Source organism: Cucurbita maxima, unplaced genomic scaffold, assembly GCF_002738345.1.
Source record: "Cucurbita maxima cultivar Rimu unplaced genomic scaffold, Cmax_1.0 Cma_Scf00003, whole genome shotgun sequence".
NCBI lineage: Eukaryota > Viridiplantae > Streptophyta > Magnoliopsida > Cucurbitales > Cucurbitaceae > Cucurbita > Cucurbita maxima.
This window is the reverse complement of record NW_019272019.1, coordinates 1,615,760-1,635,064: the sequence shown is the minus strand read 5'-3', so window position 1 is coordinate 1,635,064 and position 19,305 is coordinate 1,615,760. Positions and strand designations below refer to the sequence as shown.

The following is a 19,305-nucleotide window of genomic DNA, read 5'->3' as shown; positions in this document are numbered from 1 at the left end:
CCTGTCGTGTCAATACCGAGCTGTATGAAAATTTACCAAAATCATGTCTACACCCACTTAAGCTAAAGCCTCAAAATGTACTTTACGAAATGTGGCTAAGCGTCAATTCTTCTTACCCAAGTTATATAATATCAAAAGTGTAGTTGTTCCTTATTTGCTCTTAGCCTACAATATTGCTTTCTTACAAATTATTTTCAACCCATTTTCTAACTCACGTTCTCTAAACACTTTCTCTCAAACGTGACTGAGACTCGATCATACGTACCTAAATTGTTGTGATTTACAATATCCAAATAGCTAACTTGTTAACCAAGTTAGAACAAGTGTCATAGAATCGTTGTCCTACTCTCACAAGAGCGTGCTTATGATATTTAAGGTCCATGAAGGGAGATTTTGTGACTATACAGTGCTAACATTAGAAAATGGAATAATCGGGAATCTCGAGTAACTGGTCAAGCCGCTAAATTATCTAAAATTATGATAAATCCCATTAGTAAAAATGGGTCCTACAGAAAGTCCATCAATTCTTGATCTCCCGTAAGAACTCAAAAAGGAAATCCATTTATAATCCTCAGTAAGTTGCATATGAATGGTCTAATTCGAAATGATAACAGAATGTGCATTGGTGGTTAGAACGAGCTCGAGTACACTGATACATATCATATACAAACAGATCCAAAGAAATAAAATGAGACTTTTAAGGAACAGCTTTTATATGATATTCCTCTATTATTGTTCAGTTTTGGTCGGATCATGATCCACCCCATCATCTTTACAAGAGGCTTCTCTAATTAGACCAATCAAAAATAATAATCTAAACCCATATCAGATGTTCTTGTAATTATATAATCAATCCGCCGTGAAACACTGAAACCACAGCAGTTCCGCCACCGTAAACCGCCACCTCGCCGCCTCGTCCTGCACTCCCACGTGTATTGTTTCATGGTGGGTATGTGAGAGAAATTACTGATACTGTATTTTGATCGTGTATGAAGGGAACGACCATATTGTGATGGCCTCATTGAATAATTTTTCTAACAAACTTGAAGCATCAATCATCCCATGCCACTGTCAACTTTCATAGCTATAGACGAGGAAGAAGCGACCGAACTCGTCCCTTTCGATGGCGTTGAGGACGGAGATGCTCCGAATACGCTCTCGACATTCCCGCCGCCTCCAACAAAACGGAGGTGAGAGCGGGAACACCCGTCAAGAACTGAACGAATCTAAGCTTGAAAGAAAGTAAACGATGGATGGAGGTGGTGGATTTGGACGGTACTTTGATTCTGCATCAAATGATTATGAAAAGCCAAACTACCATGTTACGACGGTCCCATTGAAAAATTTGTCAAGCAAATCGAAATCATCAACCTCCGCATGCTACCCGAGACCTAAACGTTTCCATCTTTCATAGTCAAAATCCCATCAACATTCACAGCTATAGAAGAGGAAGGATCAATAGAGTTCGACCCTTTCCACGGCGCCGAGGACGAAAATGGCAACTTCTTAGGCAACGTCTACTCCCAATACACTCTTGACATTCTCACCACCTCCAACAAAACGGAGGTGAGAGTGAAAACAACCGTCAAGAACAAAACGAATCAAAGCTCGAAAGAAAGTGACATGAATGGATGAAGGTGGTGGATTTGGACTAATGATTACGAAAAGCAAGCTCTCACGTTGCAACAGCCTCATTGAATAATTTGTCAAGCATTGATGCAACCCGAGACCTAAACGTTTCCATCCTTCATAGTCAAATTCCCATCACCATTCACAACTTTAGAAGACGAAGAAGGATCAACAGAGTTCGACCCTTTCGACGGGGCCGAGGACGGAGATGGCAACTTCTTAGGCAACATCTGCTCCCAATACGCTCTCGGCACTCTCGCCGCCTCCGACGAAACGAAGACGAGAGCAACAATGACGGTGAAGAACAAAACGAATCTAAGGTTGAAAGAAAGAAACATGATGGAGATGGTGGATTTAGTGATGAAATGTGAGGGTTTTGAGAGGGCATGGAAGGAGACATGGTGAGTAATGTAAGGAAATTGCCAACTAGTTTTGTAGCTGAAAAGTTATGACAATGGCAGACAAAAGGGAAGCTGCTTATTCTTGCCTATCATGTCCCTCATGTTATCCCTTTCATTACCTAATACCACAAAAAAAGATGAAGCTTTTGTAAATATTATAAAATTGAAGCCCTTTATTGAAAACTTTTACGTTAAGAATGATGGTCTGTTACCATGTCAAGAATGGGAAGCTCGGTTACCATGTGAAGAATGAGAAATTGAGGTGAGATTGAAAGTCCGAGAAATATAGGTGGGATCGGTAAATTTGGTGACGGTCCCACATCAATTGGAGAAAGAAACGAGTGTCAGCGAGGACGTGGGCCCTAAAGGGAGGTAGATTGTGATGTCCCACGTTGGTTGGGGAGGAGAACAAAACACCATTTATAACAGTGTGGAAACCTTCCCCTAGTAGACGCGTTTTAAAGCCTTGAGTGGAGCTCGAAAGGGAAAGGCCAAAGAGGACAATATCTGCTAGTTGTGGATCTGGGCCGTTACAAATGATATCAGAGCTAGATACCACATCGGACGATGTGCCAGACTTCTCGCTCTTCCCCGAAGGGGGTAGACACGAGGCGGTGTGCCAGTAAGGACGCTGGGCTCTGAAGGGGGTAGATTGTGATGTCCTTGTTGGGGAGGAGAACAAAACACCCTTTATAACGGTGTGGAAACCTTCCCCTAATAGACGCATTCTAAAGTCTTGAGGGGAAACCCGAAAGAGGAAGCCCAAAGAGACAATATTTGCTAGTTGTGGATATGGGTCGTTACAAATGGTATCAAAGTCAGACATCAGATGATGTGTCAGCCTCCTAGCTCTTCCCCAAAGGGGTAGACACAAAGTAGTGTGCCAATAAAAACGCTGGCCCCAGAAGGGTAGATTGTGATGTCCCACGTTCGCCCAACCCAAAGAGGACAATATCTAGCTAACAAACTAATTACGGCTATATATTTAAATATTTTATAAATATTAGGGTTTTGAAATCCTTGCTGTCGGAGTTGTTATTTTGAAAGTGTGTGGTTGAAGTAGTTATTATGAGTTAAGCCGCACGTAGAACCTTAGCTTTTTCTTTACTTTAAGAATCATTAATCTTGAGTTTTTGGTCATTTTAATTAATTAATTAATTTTATTTATTTATTCTTGGATATAGATATATATATATATATATATATATAATTTTTAATCATTATAATTATTTTAATCCCTCAATAATAAAATTATTATTTTAGTGAAATTTAATTGTCTCAATTCTCGAGATGTTCGCTCGAGATATTCGTAGGGTAGGGTAGGGTGGGGACAAGGGAATTTTTCTCATCCCGTCTTTGCCTCTTTTATCAATCCTTATGTAAAATTTTTCATTTATTTTACGAGAAATTTACGGAATCGAGTTTTCTACTTGAATTTTTTCTCTATTTTTCTAACAAAATATTTGTTTTAAATAATTTTTATTTTTTAATTTAATTACGGTTAAAAAAATATAAAACATCTCAATAAATGTAATAATATTTCATAAGAAAATATACAATGATATATCACATCATTTTTAAAAACTCGAATTTCAAAATATCTATCTATATATATATATATATATATATATATATATATATATATATATAAAAGTGAGATAGGGCGGGATTAAGGGTGAGGGCAGAGACTGAGAAATATAATTTCCATTTCCAACCTCGTTTAGCTAATGGGACTGGAAGAAATCTCTCGCCTCCTTCCATTCCCCGTTTAAGCTATGATTCTCAGCTCTATTCAGGGTGCTCTTTAGCTAGTTGGCTAGTAGCACGACAAGCGAGAAAACATACTACACACAGAAAGAAAGGCGGCTCGATCTCCTATAAGACCAATATGATCCCAACATATTAAAGGAACATTTCTAATAATTATTCAGCTACCAGCTACATATCAACTCCGTTCAATACCCGCTATTTTTATTGGATCTTATATTTTAAAAAACTTTCGAACCAAACCAAAATAACTTTATTAAATAATGAAATCATTATTTATTTATTTATTTTTTTAAATAAAGAAAAAAAATTGGTTTTGTTTACTTAATTATTTATTATAATGCATTATTATTTATTAAACCTAAAACAAAACCACTCATTTAAAAAAAAATTAAAAATATATATTAAATAAAATAAGATTAATGGAATTCAAGCAGTTTTTGAGACAGTGATGTATGCCATTTAGGAAACATAATTTAAATATTTTATAACATAAAGTAAATATTAATAAAATGAGAGGTCCATTATTATTGTATGGGCTAACTTATTTTATTTTATTTTTATTTTTATTTTTTTATGATATTTAGAGGGGAAGAGAGCATGTGGTTTTCTAATATTATATTTATTTATTTCTTTTCCCAATAAATTTATTTTTTAGGTCAAAATTACTTTTATTCTAAATAAATTTGACTATTTAATGATTATAATATTAAAATTTTAATAAATAAAATTAAATTGAAAAGGGTATTAATTTTAGGGCCAGCTAGCATTATAAATTTAGTATTTTGACTATACATTATTAATTAATATTTTAAATGATTATTTTGTTTATTCTTTGTTTTTATAATAAAGTATTTATTTGTATAAATAAGATAATGATGTATTAATTTAGTTGAAAATATTATATATTTTAATTTGACAAAACATAGCTGGGAGAGGTCCACTCTTTGCATTTGGTTGAAAATGGTCACAATTTAGAGATCTTATTCGGGCTCGAGTTGTTACTATTGGCACCAAATAAAAACGTCTTATACTATAGGGAGATTGCGAAGAACTCCATGTGGAAGAGAGTTTTCTTAGCTCCCTGATATGCCTAATGTCGAATCTTTAACATGTGACGATGATCATTTCGGTCGCCATCAAAGTTCATTCCAAGATTCATAATGTGAAGGATACATGAACGAACCGAGACTACATCCGAATGAAAGTAATACTGAGAATATGATAACTAAGAAATACTTAAAAAGAATTTAAAGTCACTGCTTATAGAAACAATATGCACTTTCCTTTTCGTTAACTCAATGAAAATACATCAAAATGACGTCATTACCCTTGTTGGGTGGTCGCCAACAAAACCTAAAATTTAAGAAAATTAATAAAAATTTTGAAAATTTAAGAATGTTTTATAAATATTGTTAAAATTTTTAATACATTTTAATAATTTTAACATTCAATTAACAATAAGGTTCTTTTTATTTCTAAATTAAGTCATGTTGTTGTATATCTTCATATTGGGCTTGCTGATATTATTATTATTATTTGTATGTTTTATGAGTACTTCGATTAATTCTATATATATATATATATATATACCGTAAGTTTGAAGCCCCGATCCAGTTGGACCATTCAAAAAAATTGAGTCACAGTCAATAATTTTTGACAATTTTGCAAGAAACGTTGAAACTCGACGATTTTGATGCCTACGATTGGCAGCTAGCACCACAAAATTATTTCACTCCTAGCCAGCTTTCGTTCGACAGACTTCGGGGTGTCATCCGTGGCTATTTGTTCACATTCTAGAGTAATTCCGAAGAGCTACCTTCTTTTTCAGATATCTTAATATTCTTGGGGAGTAGTGCTCAAACACAAACGTCGAACAAAGATAGCCTATAACAATGTACGTACGGGACTAAAACCGAAACCTTAATTGGGAAACCTCGATTTAGCCATTTGAAAGAAAACTAAGTCATAGTCGATAAATTTTCAACAATTTTGCGAGGAGCACTAAAACTCGACAATTTCGACGCCTACGATCGACTGCCAGCACCCAAAAATGGTTTTGATTCCAGCCACTTTTTTTTCGAGCGTCGTCAAGGTGCCATCGGCGTATATTTGCTTGCGTTTAAAGACAGTTCCAAAAAGCTTCTCTTTCCAATAATTCCCCTTGAGAGCCGTGCTCAGACTCCAACGTCAGAGAAGGAGAGCCTATAGCATTGAATGTACGAGATTAGAACCGAAACCATAATTTTGAAGTCCCGATTGGGCCGTTCAAAAAAGTCACATTCAATAATGTTTCGACAATTTTGCAAGGAACATTGAAACTCGACAATTTCGACACCTAGTTCAGCAACCAGCACCAAAAAATTATTTCGCTCCTGGCCAGTTTTCGTTCAACCGACGTCGGGGTGCCATCGGCGGCTATTTGCTATATATATATATATGTGTGTGTGCAATAAACTTCTCAGATTCATTAACAACCAAGAAATAACATACATACACAACCCAAACTCCGGCTTCCTAATTCCAAGAGATAATTTGGTAATTGATAGTTCTCCAATCTGGTGCAAAACCTGATGGGCTAAAACAACTTTATAATCTATACCAACACCATATACCTTCATATTTACTCGAACGTTCATAAAGATCGGTTTGGCTTTGACGACGCAGAGGACCGAGCTTTGGCAAAGTCGACCAGATCTTTAAATAGCACATCCTCTTGCTTTTCCTGTTTGACTGGTGTTGGTGGACTGAGAGAGAGGCTCTGAGTATGTCCAACTAAGCTATCGTAGGAGGACCCTGACCCGTGAGCTTCTTGTTTGTCGAAAAATTGGTGTCTTTGATCATATGTCGATGGCGGGGCTGGAAGAACGGTGGAGCTTTGGGACTGTGAGCCCCATGGTGCTGGAGGCAGTGGATCGGCAGACCTACTTGTGGGAGTTGGTTCGTCATACACAGGTTGTCCAGTGGATGGGATAGAGCGTTCGACATGGGGTAGGGGTGAAGAAGATGGTGGGGTCGAAGTTGGAACGGTAAAAGGTGGACGTGAGGTTTCTGAAGCTTCTTCAGATTTGTAGGCATCGCCACTGAGGTAATCGACCATGCTGCTACCTGCAACAACAGGCTTCTTTGATGACGGTGGAGGAGGTAGAAGAGGACCGACACGAGTCGCTTCAGTATTAACACTGGCTGGTTTTCTATTCAGTCCTGATCTGCAACAATTACAATGCATATCCCTTGAACTTTCAGTTATATACAATGACCATGTCCTAGCTCCTAACACGAAGTAACCATTTAATAATCCCAATCAAACTAACAGACAACACGATGAAGACTCGGCAGACTATTATGGAAATCATTTTGTAGAGAGAGTTTGTTAAGTACCTCCGAGCTAACTGAGCAAAATCGTCTCCGAATTTGTCGTCCTCGTGGCTAACGTTTATAATTGGAAGAGCTGATGATTCAGCTCTTGTTGGTTCCTTAGTAGCAGATCCATTAGCTATATCATCATGCTGTTTAAGAACTCGCTGCAGAATATCATTCAAAGCCAATCCTTGACATAAAAGCTCCTCATCTCTGGTGAAGTGAAAAGGATAATCAGCGATGCAAACAAAACATCTGATTTTTTCTTTTTCTTATAACAGCTAGGCTAGTCTATGGGCCTCTTTTTGAATATATATATCTCTGTTTCTTATAAAAATATAAAACAAAAAGGCTGGGGTCAAGAAAACACTTACCCTGTACTATTTACAAGCAGCATGACACGCTTTTGATAAGATTGGCACTGGTCAACTAAGTCAACGATCACTTCTTGTTTCACGCCCTATCATCATATTCAGTCATTAGAACCCAGTGGAATTGACGTTTTTGATTTCTCTCAAGTTTTAACGCAACACGTGCACATGACAACTTGTGATATTAGGGACAAAAGCCTATACAAACTTAATACCTATTTAACTATTTTTCCAACAAGTTATGTGAGATCCCACCTCGACTGGAGAGGAGAACGAAACATTCCTTATAATGGTGGGAAACCTCTCCCAAGCAGACGCATTTTAAAAACATGAGGGGAAGCCCGAAAGGGAAAGTCCAAAGAGGACAATATCTATTAACAGTAGGCTTGGGCTGTTCCCAATGGTATCAGAGCCAGACACCGGAAAGTGTCCTAGTGAGGATGCTGAGTCCCCAAGGGAGTGGATTGTGAGATCCCACATTGGTTGAAGAGAAAAACGAAACATTCCTAATAAGGGTGTGGAAACCTCTCCTGAGAAGAAGCGTTTTTAAAAACTTTGAGGGGAAGCCTGAAATGGAAAGCCCAAAAAGGACAATATCTACTAGTGGTGGGCTTAGGCTGTTCCAAGTTCAGTGTCTATTCTATTTCAAGCAGTTTAACTCCACAAGAGTGAAGTAGATAAGTTTCTAGAAGTACACAACTTCCTGCATCTTCGAATAAATTTCGTACTATGTCAATCCGCTTAATTCAAACAACTTTCATGTTACAAAATTCAATCGATGGAAGATGTAGAAAAAAGCTACCTCTGGTTTTTTAGGGTCCAAGGCACCAAGCATTTCCAGTAGAACATCTGCAAGTCCATGTGCATTTTGTATCTCTGGCAAGCTGTTATGAATAGAATTTGTTATTTGGAAGTAAGCCATTGCCCATCAAATAGGCCCTCATGACATATAATCAATTGGGAAAAGTTAATAACATTGAGAGTAAACTAGTTTCTGAGAGAAAAGTACACGGGGCTATGGGACTTAGGGGTGGATTGGCAATTGAATGTCACAAACACAGAAGACTACAAGAAAAAAGTACCTCAGGCCAGAAACATCAGATTCAAGGGAAGCATGAATCGCAGCATCCTCATAAGTTGCAGCAGGCTGATTAAGGATGGGCTGGGTCTGAGGTGGAGTAAAAAAAGGAACGCTATTCTCTTCCCGTGGAGGAAATTCAACTCCAGCATTCTGTGAAAGACCAAATACTACTAAGAACGAAAGGACTCGAATACCAAAGCAATGATGGGTACATGGCATAAATGGAAAAAGAAATCAAATCAAGGTCTCATCAATACACACAATACAAAGGAAAAAGACCAACTTTTAAAATATATGGAAAAATTAAAGGAACGTGAGGGATAATCTTTTACCACTTTCTCTTCCACGTGGGAGGAGGGGGTGGAGAGATAGGAAAGGGGCTTTCTTTCAGAACAGACATAAATGAAAGGAAAAATGGGAATCCCTCTGTTTACTTTGCTTAGTTTCTCTCAAAATGAAGGAATTTCAAGATAGAAGCCCTGCAGCACCATAATACCTTATTCATGCAACAAACCGATATTTAAAACAATCTGGAAGAGCATACAATCTAATAGTTTCAATGCGTAGCTTCATAAAAACAAATGAATTGAAAATAATTCAAAATCTAAACCAATGAAAACAACATGATTTGATTCAGACAAGTGCTCAGTGAAATTTTAAATAGGCGAAGACAAAGAATAAGAAAAAACAAAACATCATAATATCTCCTGTTTGAGAAAATGGGAGCTCTAAAAGAACTTTCAAAGGAAAAGGTGGTCACTATACATATTGTCAGGCTTGAGAAAGAATGAATAAAGGGAAAAAACTAATCACCTTCAATTCATTGTAAGCAGCATAGCATTGGGGATACCTTCCCCTCGGTCCCCCAAATGCTTCTTGCCAAGTATCTATCAGATTTAGTATTTTCTCCCTCACAGTCAAGGCTGGCTGCCAAATTGAGACATATTGAAAGAAAGCATTATCATGCTTGTCTAAGGTTGCAAACAAGAAAAAAGCAGAGCAAGCAATGAACTAGCAAAAATGAAACTACAGAATCAAGTCCTTCATTTAATAGCCATATATCATAGGTTAACAAGAAAGTCACCTTCTTCTTCACTATTTTAACCATGTCGAGCAGGATGTCATGCTCAATAATCTGCTGAAACACGTTCTCACCACAATTTTTGCTAATAGTCTCCAATGCCTAGATGATTTATATTTGAAAGAAGACATAGTGAGCTTTTCATATTGGATATGGTAAGAAAACCTCAAGTGATACACCAAGTGACAAATTAAACGTGGGCTGGCCAAAACATAGCAGAGTTGTCAAGAAAATTCAGATATCCACACATTCACAAAGAAGTATTATTAAAAATGCAAGTGTAATAAACAATAACTTCAGACTTAATGAATTGATCGGTGCCATGGTCTGGTCAAGTTAAACCATTCAACAGTAAGATACTCATGGATAAGTTTTGATTTGACAAGGGAAAGAGAAATTTACAAAAAGAGCCAAAATCTGGATCTTGGAGTTTTTGTTTGCTAGCCGATTCTTGAGTATCTTCAATGCCACCTTTGCTTGCCTGACATTGCCAATTTGAAATGATGATCAAAGTTCAAGACCATTGCAATTGATAGGAAGGGTATATTGATTTTAATACGAAAGAGACGTGAAAGAGAAATTTTGAAGAGTGATACGAGGTTCAAACCATTAACAATAAAACATTAAAAAAATCAGTATACCTAAAACCAGAAATAATCTCTAGTGCAGACCGTAGCATTAAGCAAAGGATAATTGTAATGACGTTAGCCAATGATTAAATTTCTTTCTCAGCGTAGATTAAAGAAGTACCAAGCAACTTGTTGTGACTGATTTATTTTTTGATGAAGAAAACAACTTTCATTGAGACAAAATACAAGAATACACAAGGGTGATACAAAAAAAGGAAAACCCAGAATAGAAGCCAAAAAGGAAAAAAGATAATAAACTACACAACAAAAGAATGACCAATCCTTGGTAATAGAGACCTAAACGAAGGCGTTGAACCTTAAGCAACATGGACCTCCAACATCGCGAGGTTTCTCTTTTTTTATTTGTTTTTCAAGACCGACTTGTGCACATCTTGACTATTCTCATGAGATAACTACCTCGATATTCTAGAGGTTTATCTCAGAGACAACAATGATAGCTGTTCAAAATATTAAATGTAAAACTAAGAATTTATGTAACTAAAAATCAAATGACTCTCATGCAATGTAGACTGTACCATTAAGAACAGGAAAATTCTAGTAGCGAGTTAACAAAGCTACACTTCCTCCACATTTGTTACAAAATGATATTAGATGATATCTCTCCAAACTTGTTCTTCCATATATTAGAAGCAACAAAGTTATGCTTCCTCACAGTCTAAATTTAATACGATTAACCTGAAAAGGGAAAATGATGAACAAAAAAATTACCCAGGATCCATGTTAATAATATCACATAGCTCGATGTTTATGGCCCAGTCTGGACCAATCAGCATATCACTGGTTGCCCTCTCCGCGCAGGCTGCTGCATTACTGCCCATTCTTCTAATACCTCAGCGGAGTCCTCTTCTCACGTGAACTTCCTGAATATACATACAATTCATCATAATCCCATTCCTTCAATTAAGTTAAACGTAAACAGAACGAAGACAGACGAGGATTGGAAGATTGACCAATGCACTGCAGATTTCCAGTGGTTGTTTTCTTTTTATACTCATTTAATAGTTAAGTCGATCCTCGACACAGTTGACTTTCAAATTTATAAGCTGGGAGAAATCTCGCATTCGAACAAACAACAAACTATATTTTTCTTTTTCCACAAACACCATGGAAACACATTCTAGATAAACCCTAATGAAATCCAGCAAATATTAAAACCACGAAATCCTCTTTCAATCCCAAGGACATAAAATTTTGGCGACCAAATTGACAACAACAAATCCGAACATCAATAAAGCCCTTTAAGCAACAGACGATTCAATAATCAGCTCAAAATTTTGAAAATCAAAATAGAATTCAAACCCGTGAGACTCCAAGCCAGAGCAAAAATCGTCTATCCGCTCAATCAAAAGGAGATTGGAAAATTTCTTGCGTCTCAACTAGATCCAGTAGTACAAATTCGCAGCCTAAAATCGGGGTAGCACAATGATTTGAGGAAAGGGTATCAGAGAAAATAAAATTTGAAAAGAGAAGCGATTGAAGAGTAAGCTTACGGGTCAAAATCGGAGAAGAAAATGAGAACCAGCTGATGAATAGTGATAGGTTCATATATGAGAAGAAAAATGGAAGCAGAGAGGTGAACTTGGGGCGGGGGAAATGGAATTTTCGGGGTTATATATATTTATTTATTAATTTATTTATTATTATTATTATTTTCGCTTTGTTTTTTGTGGCACGATCATAGATACCTTAGAATTATAAGTGTTTTATGAATAATGAAAGACTTGAGATGATATGTAGGGATAACGTTGATAGACAAACACGACTCTCCACAATGGTATAATATTGTCCACTTTGAGTACTTCCCAAAAGGTCTCATACCAATGGAGAGTGTATTTTTAGATTATAAACCCATGACCATTCCCTAAATTAACCAATGTGGGACACTTTCATCTAACAAACGTCAGTATGCAAGAAAATGTCGAGGCACACAGGTGCCGAATCGATTTGCACTCTCATTTTTGCATGTAGAGTTTCAGTGACCTGCAACGTTTTGAGCAACAAATTTTTGCATCATCATATTTTTTAGTGACATTTTTTAAATTTTATTTATAGTTTTTACATGTCAACGAGGTAGAGCGGGGTAAAATTTTGTTTTCGAGTGAGGGTTATTTCTTGTATTGTTAAAAAAGTACTAACGATTTAAACCATCCTCAAAGTTTGACAACTTTCTAGCTCCATTAAGTCGTAACTTTATTCGAACTCAACCCTACAACGACCACTTTTAGGAAACATAATAGAACACAAAGTTCCCATTTAGCTTGATCAATAAGTTGCAGTTGAGTACTTTGAGGATGAGGCGATGGCTACAGCATTGCCCAATGGCCATGCCGCCTCTGCAAGAGAACCATGATATGCTACCTGCTTCACCAATGTGATACTCTTCCGAGAATCAATTCCTATCACAGAGATAACACCAAATGATTATTATTTTCGTCCTTATAAGCTTACATTTTAAAAATAAAAACTATGGTAGATTGAATCACTATCCAACTTATAAGCTTAATCGAACTCAATATAACAGCTTGAGTCTACTACTAGTAAATATTGTCTTTTTTTTTTTATTTTCCCTCAAGGTTTTTAAAATGTGTCTATTAAAGAGAGATTTTCATACCCTTGTTTTTAAAATCTGTCTATTAAGGAGAGATTTTCATACCCTTATAAAGAATGTTTCGTTCTTCTCTCTAATCGATTTGAGATCTCACAATCCACCTCATTTAAGGCCCAGCGCCCTTGTTGGCAGTCATTTCATTTTCCAATCGATGTGGGACTCCCTCAATAAGGGTGAGATCCTACATCGGTTGAGAAGGAGAACAAAACATTCTTTACAAGGGTATGAAACCTCTCACTAGCAGACGCGCTTTTAAACTCTAAGGGGAACCTCGGAAGGAAAAGCTCAAGGAGGACAATATTTGCTAGCGGTGGGCTTGGACTGTTACAAATGGTATTAGAGTCAGACATCAGGCGATGTGCTAGCGAGGAGGCTGAGCCCTGTAGGGGAGTGGACATGAGACAGTGTGTCAGCAAGGACGCTGAGTCTCAAAGGAGGGTGGATTGGGTGGTCCCATATTGATTGGAGAAGGGAACAAGTGTCAGCATCGAGCCCTGAAGGGGATGGACACGAGGCAGTGTACCAGCAAGGATGCTAGGCCCCCAAGGGGGTGGATTGGGGGTTCCATATCGATTAGAGAAGGGAACGAGTGCGAAGGAAGGTGGATTGTGAGATTCCACATTAGTTGGAAAGTAGAACGAAATATTCTTTATGAGGGTGTGGAAACCTCTCCCTAGCAGACACGTTTTAAAAACTACCCGAAGGGAAACCCTAGAGAGGACCATAATGTTTTTTTATGATACCAGATGAACCACCGCTTGAACCAAAAAATTTCCGTTTAAAGTTTTGAGTTCAATGTTGATGCATTATTATCACTCGAAACCTAAGTTAAAGATATATTTGAGAAGGAACGTACCGAATCCATCAACAAGAAGCGTGTACTCGTACACGAGATCCATGCACACAAATTGCAAGTCACTTGAGTAAACATTAGGGTATTTGACCTTTGCATCAACAAACTTGGTTTGACAAGCAATCCTCGCAGCTCTCTTGAAATCAATGGGCTTCACAATGGCGTCTGGCTTGTCTGAATCTATGAAACCCGCCTGTCCAAATTGGATATGTCATTATTTGAAGGCTCATTTAATCACATCTTTGTTCATTGCTATTACCTGAGCTGCCTTGTCAAAGAAAAAGGAAGCAACATAGAGGTTCTTCACGCCGGCTCCTCCGCCGCCACTCCATATACCATCAAAGCTGCAATCGTTATACCCACATGATTTGTTGATATTCAGTGCCTCCAGAATTACACTCCGGCAACGAGCGAAGCCCGACCCTGATCGAGGGGCTGATGCTTTGTACTCCTTTCCCCCGTATGCGTATGTACCTGGAATTTGAATTTAGTTTTTAATCAGTCTCTAAATTCTCTAAATTTATTTTCAGGTTTGAATTTAACTTTTAGTTTAGTACTCAACCCACACAATACTGCTATAATGAAGGATGTTAAAACATATTCGTATAAGGATCCTATAACAATACATACACTGATCTAGATGAACACAAACAACACAGGAAATAGAAAATGCAAAAAGAATATTAGCTAAAGGATCTGTATTCACGATTCAACTTACTTGTTGGGTATATATAGCTTTAACCGATATAACTATTTACCACATGTGATATAGCTTTTTACTATCATAGCTTACAATTTACTGTCATTTATACATAGGTTTACTATGTATAACAGTTGACTAAGCTAAACGGTATATATATAGTTTTACCAGATATAACTATTTACCATATGTGATATAGCTTTTTACTATCCTATCTTACAATTCACTATCATTTATATATAAATTTACTATGTATAACAGTTGACTAAGCTATAAATGTAACCTAACCGTTCCTAAAATTAGATTAGGTTGAAATTAACGAGGTTAATGACTTGCTATACAATTATATATAATATATTTTATTTACTTTTATAGTTATTTTTTTATTATTTATCTCCAACCACAATTGAAAATAAAAGGAAACTATTTGGAATATAAAATTTCAAAATATATATTTAAATTAAGTGGTAAACTTTAATAAAATATTAAAAGAAATATTTTACAAATTAACATTTTATTTTAAAAATTTAAATAAACCATTCGAACTATCGAAATCAAATAGGAGTTGAATTGAGTTTATTATTTAATACAAGTTGTTTGTGATGAAAAAATTTACAACCTAAACAACCGAGTTAAATCTAAAAAATATTCGACTCTTAATCATAGTCAAAACAGTACATTAACTCTAACGTCTTTATTTAGTTAGGTATGGATCTATTTAGTCATAATACTTCCGAATATCCCATTTTAGTTATTGTATTTTCATAAATCTTAAATTAATATTCTAAAAAATATTTGTCATTTACTTATATAAATTAAATTTTATAAATAGGATTTTTCTTGAATTGAATTTTTTATGTTAAATTAACCCTAAACCTTAAACTTAAAATATATATATATATATATATATATATATATATATATATATATATTATTATGAATACCTTGATAGCCAGCTAAAATGCAGGGGTTGCCAAGCTCTTCGGTCACCTTCAAGATCTCAACTCGGGCAGCTTGTAAACCGTAACGCAAATAACTGGTTCACAACGCAAAAACAAAAATTTCACTCCAATTTTAATAAAAACTATTTAACCAATTATCAATAACTTTCCCTAAATTATTTAAAATTAAAAGATTTCTAATAAATTCATAAATTTTTTAATTTTGTTATATATATCAGACCCTACAATGGTATAATTGTGAGGTTCTTCATCGATAGGAGGAGGGAACAAAACTTAAGGGTGTGAAAACTTATCCCTAAGAGAAACATTTTAAAACTATGAGACTAACGACTGTAATGAACCAAAAGAAACAATATCTTCTAGTGGTATGCTTGGTTTGTGACAAATGGTGTTAGAGACAAACACTAGAAGATGTGTCACTGAAGATGTTGGGCCCCTAAACGATGGTAGATTATGAGATCCTACATTGGTTGGAGAGAGTAACGAAGCCTAAGGGTGTGCAAACCTCTCCCTAATAGACGCGTTTTAAAATCGTGAGCCTGACGATGATACATAATGAGCTAAAGCCGACAGTATCTACTTGTAGTGGGCTTAGGTCCATTTCAACCTGAGTTCTAAAGGGATAGTATCTCTTACTTATATACCTACTATATTCTCCTTAATTAGCTCGTATCGAAATCCAATCAATTTTTTTAACCAAGCCAACTAGATCACGAACCTGTGCACGTAGAGGTTATAATTAGCGCCCTTGAGGTAAAATTTCTGAACAAATTTGGAGTAGCCATCAGAAGAAATGGGCGCCTTGGCTGCATCTTCATCAGAGATTGCATATGCCATTTGAACAGAGCCACCTCCAAGGTCAATTACTCCCATTGTATTAGAGTATCTCTTCCCCAAATTCTCCAGCAAATAGTTTATTGTCAACTGAAAGAAAAAAAAAAAAAAAAAAAAAAAAAAGCCTTTTCGATTGAAGAGAAAAAACGAAACATTTTTGATAATGGTATGAAAACCTCTCTCTAATAGACTCGTTTCAAAACCATGAAGCGGTTTGGGCTATTAGAAATGGTATTAGAGTACATAACGAGCCAAAATGGCGCTAATGGTAGGTTTGAGCTCTTACAAATGGTATCAGAGTCAATCAACTAGCAGTGTGCCAGCAATGACGCTAGACCCCCAAAGGAGGTGGACTGTGAGATCCCAAATTGGTTGGAGAGGGAAACGAAGCAAAACCTCTCATTAGTAGATGCATTTTACAACCGTGAGACTTACTACGATACGTAACGGATTAAAGCGAGCAATATCGGCTAGCGATGAGCTTGAGTTATTATTTAATATTATTTGTAGAGTAATGTAGGGCGTAGAAATCTTTCTCTAACAAACATCTTTCAAAATTGTGATGCTGACAACGATATATAATAGGTCAAAACAGACAATATTTGTTACCGTGAGCTTGGACGATTACAAATAGTATTAGAGTCCGACACCGAATGGTATGCCAGCGAGAACGCTAAGCCCCTAAAAGGGTGAATTGTGAAATCTCATATCAGCAGTAGAGGAGAACAAAACATTCTCTCTTAGAGGCGGATTGTAGATCCTACTTCGGTTAAAGAGGAGAACTAAACATTACATCGGATCCCATTGGATGAAGTGTGAGATTCAAAAAAAGAACAAATAATTTTTTATTTATTTTGAATAATATATTTTTGGATGAACTAATTTGTTACCAATTTAAAATAATATTACAAAAATTTAAAGTTTTCATGCTTTTTAAATTTTCTTCTAAATGAAAAATGCGTGAGGCGACAACGGAAGGCCATTAATTAATCAACAGCGCACAACAAAATCAATTGATAATGACTGCAAAACAAGGACGAACACATACCCATTGATAAGCACCTTCTTGATTTCCGTCCAAAATCGAAACCGAATCCGCTCCGTACATGAATCCGCTCTTCGTTTTCAGAAGATTCCTAACCTGTGTAGCAACATCAAAATCAACTCACAGAAATGATCTCGGATCGTTTTTCGTTAGCAATCAAATCGTCGATTACCGCTTCCAAAATCCTCTCAGATCTGTCGCCTTCCAAGAACCGAAGCCCTGCCGTCGCCTAAAATCAAAGATCGAAAATCAAGAACAGCTATTAGCGGAACATTTTCGAGAATTTTTTAGGAGAGGAACTGAAGAACAGATGATTTACGAACTCCGAGGCGAATCGGCGTCACGGATTGCAGTTTCTCAGGAACAGCAATTTCTGCTTTCTCCAGTAAAGGAATTAAAGAATCCGCGGCTTTCTGAGGATCATCAGCGTACGAACTCAGCCCTGGCTTTATCTGAAGAGATGGAAATCGATTAAACTAAGTAGTTATAGATTAAATTTGAGAGGGCTCTGAAGTTCAAGTACCTGTGAGAAAACCTCAATGTCTGAACCAATGAAGAGGAGATCCAGGTTCCGATCGAAGTGGAAGACATGGACGCGGCTGCCGGAGCTTCCAGCGTCGAAGATGACGGCGTAGGTGGAGATGGAAGGAGTTCCAACGGCGGACATCTTGCGGTGGTTAAAGAAGGAGGAAGTTTCGCCGGCGGAGGAAACAGGGAGGAGGAAGACGACGACGATGGAGAGTGAGAGAAGCAGCAGCGTGGAGATGGAGAACTCATTCCGCCGTGTGTCTCCGGTGGTGGCCATGTTCGTCGTTGTTCGAGCTCAGTCGCCGGAGATGAATATAAGGCTGCGAGATTGTTAGTATTATTGCTTGTATATATATATACACACACATAAATTTACAGTTGAATTCAATTATATTATTATATTTAAGAAATAAAAACACATGCCAAAATCATATACTGTATAAATAATTTAAAATATCTTCTTGAAAAAATGTAAAATATAGTATAAATAAATTAATTTAATTCTCTTTTCAGTGACAACTTGTTTAATTTAATATCATATTTATTATTTATTGTAATAATTTGGTTTTATTATGTTTGGAAAAATATAACATTTAATTTTTGTACTTTTGAATATGATTAATTTTAAAATCAGTCTTTTAACTAAAATTTGATAAGCTAATTTTTTCTCGACATTTTCGGCAACAGGTCATATTATTTACTTTTAGCAGTTTTCTCTTCACTCACATGCATTCTATGAAAAATGCGGTACGACTTTTAAAACATTTCAAAACAGTGCCATGAACTTATACGTTCACAACAAAATCATTAAAACATTTGCAATGGAAAAAAATCACATGAATCTCAGATAATATAAAGAAAATTAAAAGAATATCGTGATCTATCGGAAGGACTATAAATAACATGAATACTACAACTCTAGCTTTAGTCCTATTGCCATCACTACAACGTCATCATTCGTGTAGAGGTGTCTCGTCTTTACTTGAAATGTAAAAATAGCACGTGATTTGAGTATTTTAAGAAACACCCAGAAATTGCAATTGCGTCATTTCATGTACTTGGTTTCAGCTTCTAGTCCAGGTAGAATTGGATGTGTAGTATTCTCTACACACGCATGTGGACCTCAGGCAAGCTCGTATAAGTACTCCCTAGACTTGACCTTAATGTACACCATATTGTCAGTATACTGCAGAGGGAAGGGATAACACATAGTATCATAGTGTACATAATATTGTATTGTATCGTCGTAGTGTACGTTTCGTACTAATCATAGTAAAAAAGTATTTTAATGCATGTGAACATACAATATGTTTGAGGTCTCCATCATTTAAAATCATAGCATGTATCTATGGTGCAATATGTACCTTCGTTCATAGTATGATCTTTTCATGTCACTACATAAGGTAGTGTACAATGCGGTACCATACTTCCATAA

At 36.3% G+C, this 19,305-nt stretch overlaps 2 protein-coding genes across 4 annotated transcripts; both read right to left on the bottom strand.

Annotated features, from left to right (window-relative positions):
• Positions 1-6,243: 6,243 nt before the first annotated feature.
• On the bottom strand, positions 6,244-11,914 carry LOC111476495 (TOM1-like protein 3). 3 transcript variants are annotated; one of them, XM_023120171.1, is made up of 11 exons: positions 11,831-11,914; positions 11,640-11,743; positions 11,049-11,200; positions 10,093-10,171; positions 9,694-9,792; positions 9,423-9,536; positions 8,611-8,759; positions 8,331-8,412; positions 7,532-7,617; positions 7,179-7,370; positions 6,244-7,006 (listed from the first exon to the last, which is right to left on the bottom strand). In XM_023120171.1, the coding sequence occupies exons 3-11, from the start codon at positions 11,156-11,158 to the stop codon at positions 6,433-6,435; spliced, it is 1,485 nt and encodes a 494-aa protein (XP_022975939.1). In that variant the 5' UTR covers positions 11,159-11,200; positions 11,640-11,743; positions 11,831-11,914; the 3' UTR covers positions 6,244-6,432. The 3 variants fall into 3 exon arrangements, with proteins under 3 accessions (XP_022975939.1, XP_022975940.1, XP_022975938.1); XM_023120172.1 differs by lacking the exon at positions 11,640-11,743 and having other exon boundaries at positions 11,831-11,908; XM_023120170.1 differs by having other exon boundaries at positions 11,640-11,874.
• Positions 11,915-12,460: 546 nt separating this feature from the next.
• Positions 12,461-18,217, bottom strand: LOC111476496 (apyrase 2-like). Its single transcript, XM_023120174.1, has 9 exons — positions 17,866-18,217; positions 17,666-17,794; positions 17,515-17,571; positions 17,346-17,438; positions 16,182-16,387; positions 15,446-15,537; positions 14,061-14,275; positions 13,805-13,994; positions 12,461-12,736 (listed from the first exon to the last, which is right to left on the bottom strand). The coding sequence occupies exons 1-9, from the start codon at positions 18,145-18,147 to the stop codon at positions 12,603-12,605; spliced, it is 1,398 nt and encodes a 465-aa protein (XP_022975942.1). The 5' UTR covers positions 18,148-18,217; the 3' UTR covers positions 12,461-12,602.
• Between the last annotated feature and the right edge of the window lie 1,088 nt (positions 18,218-19,305).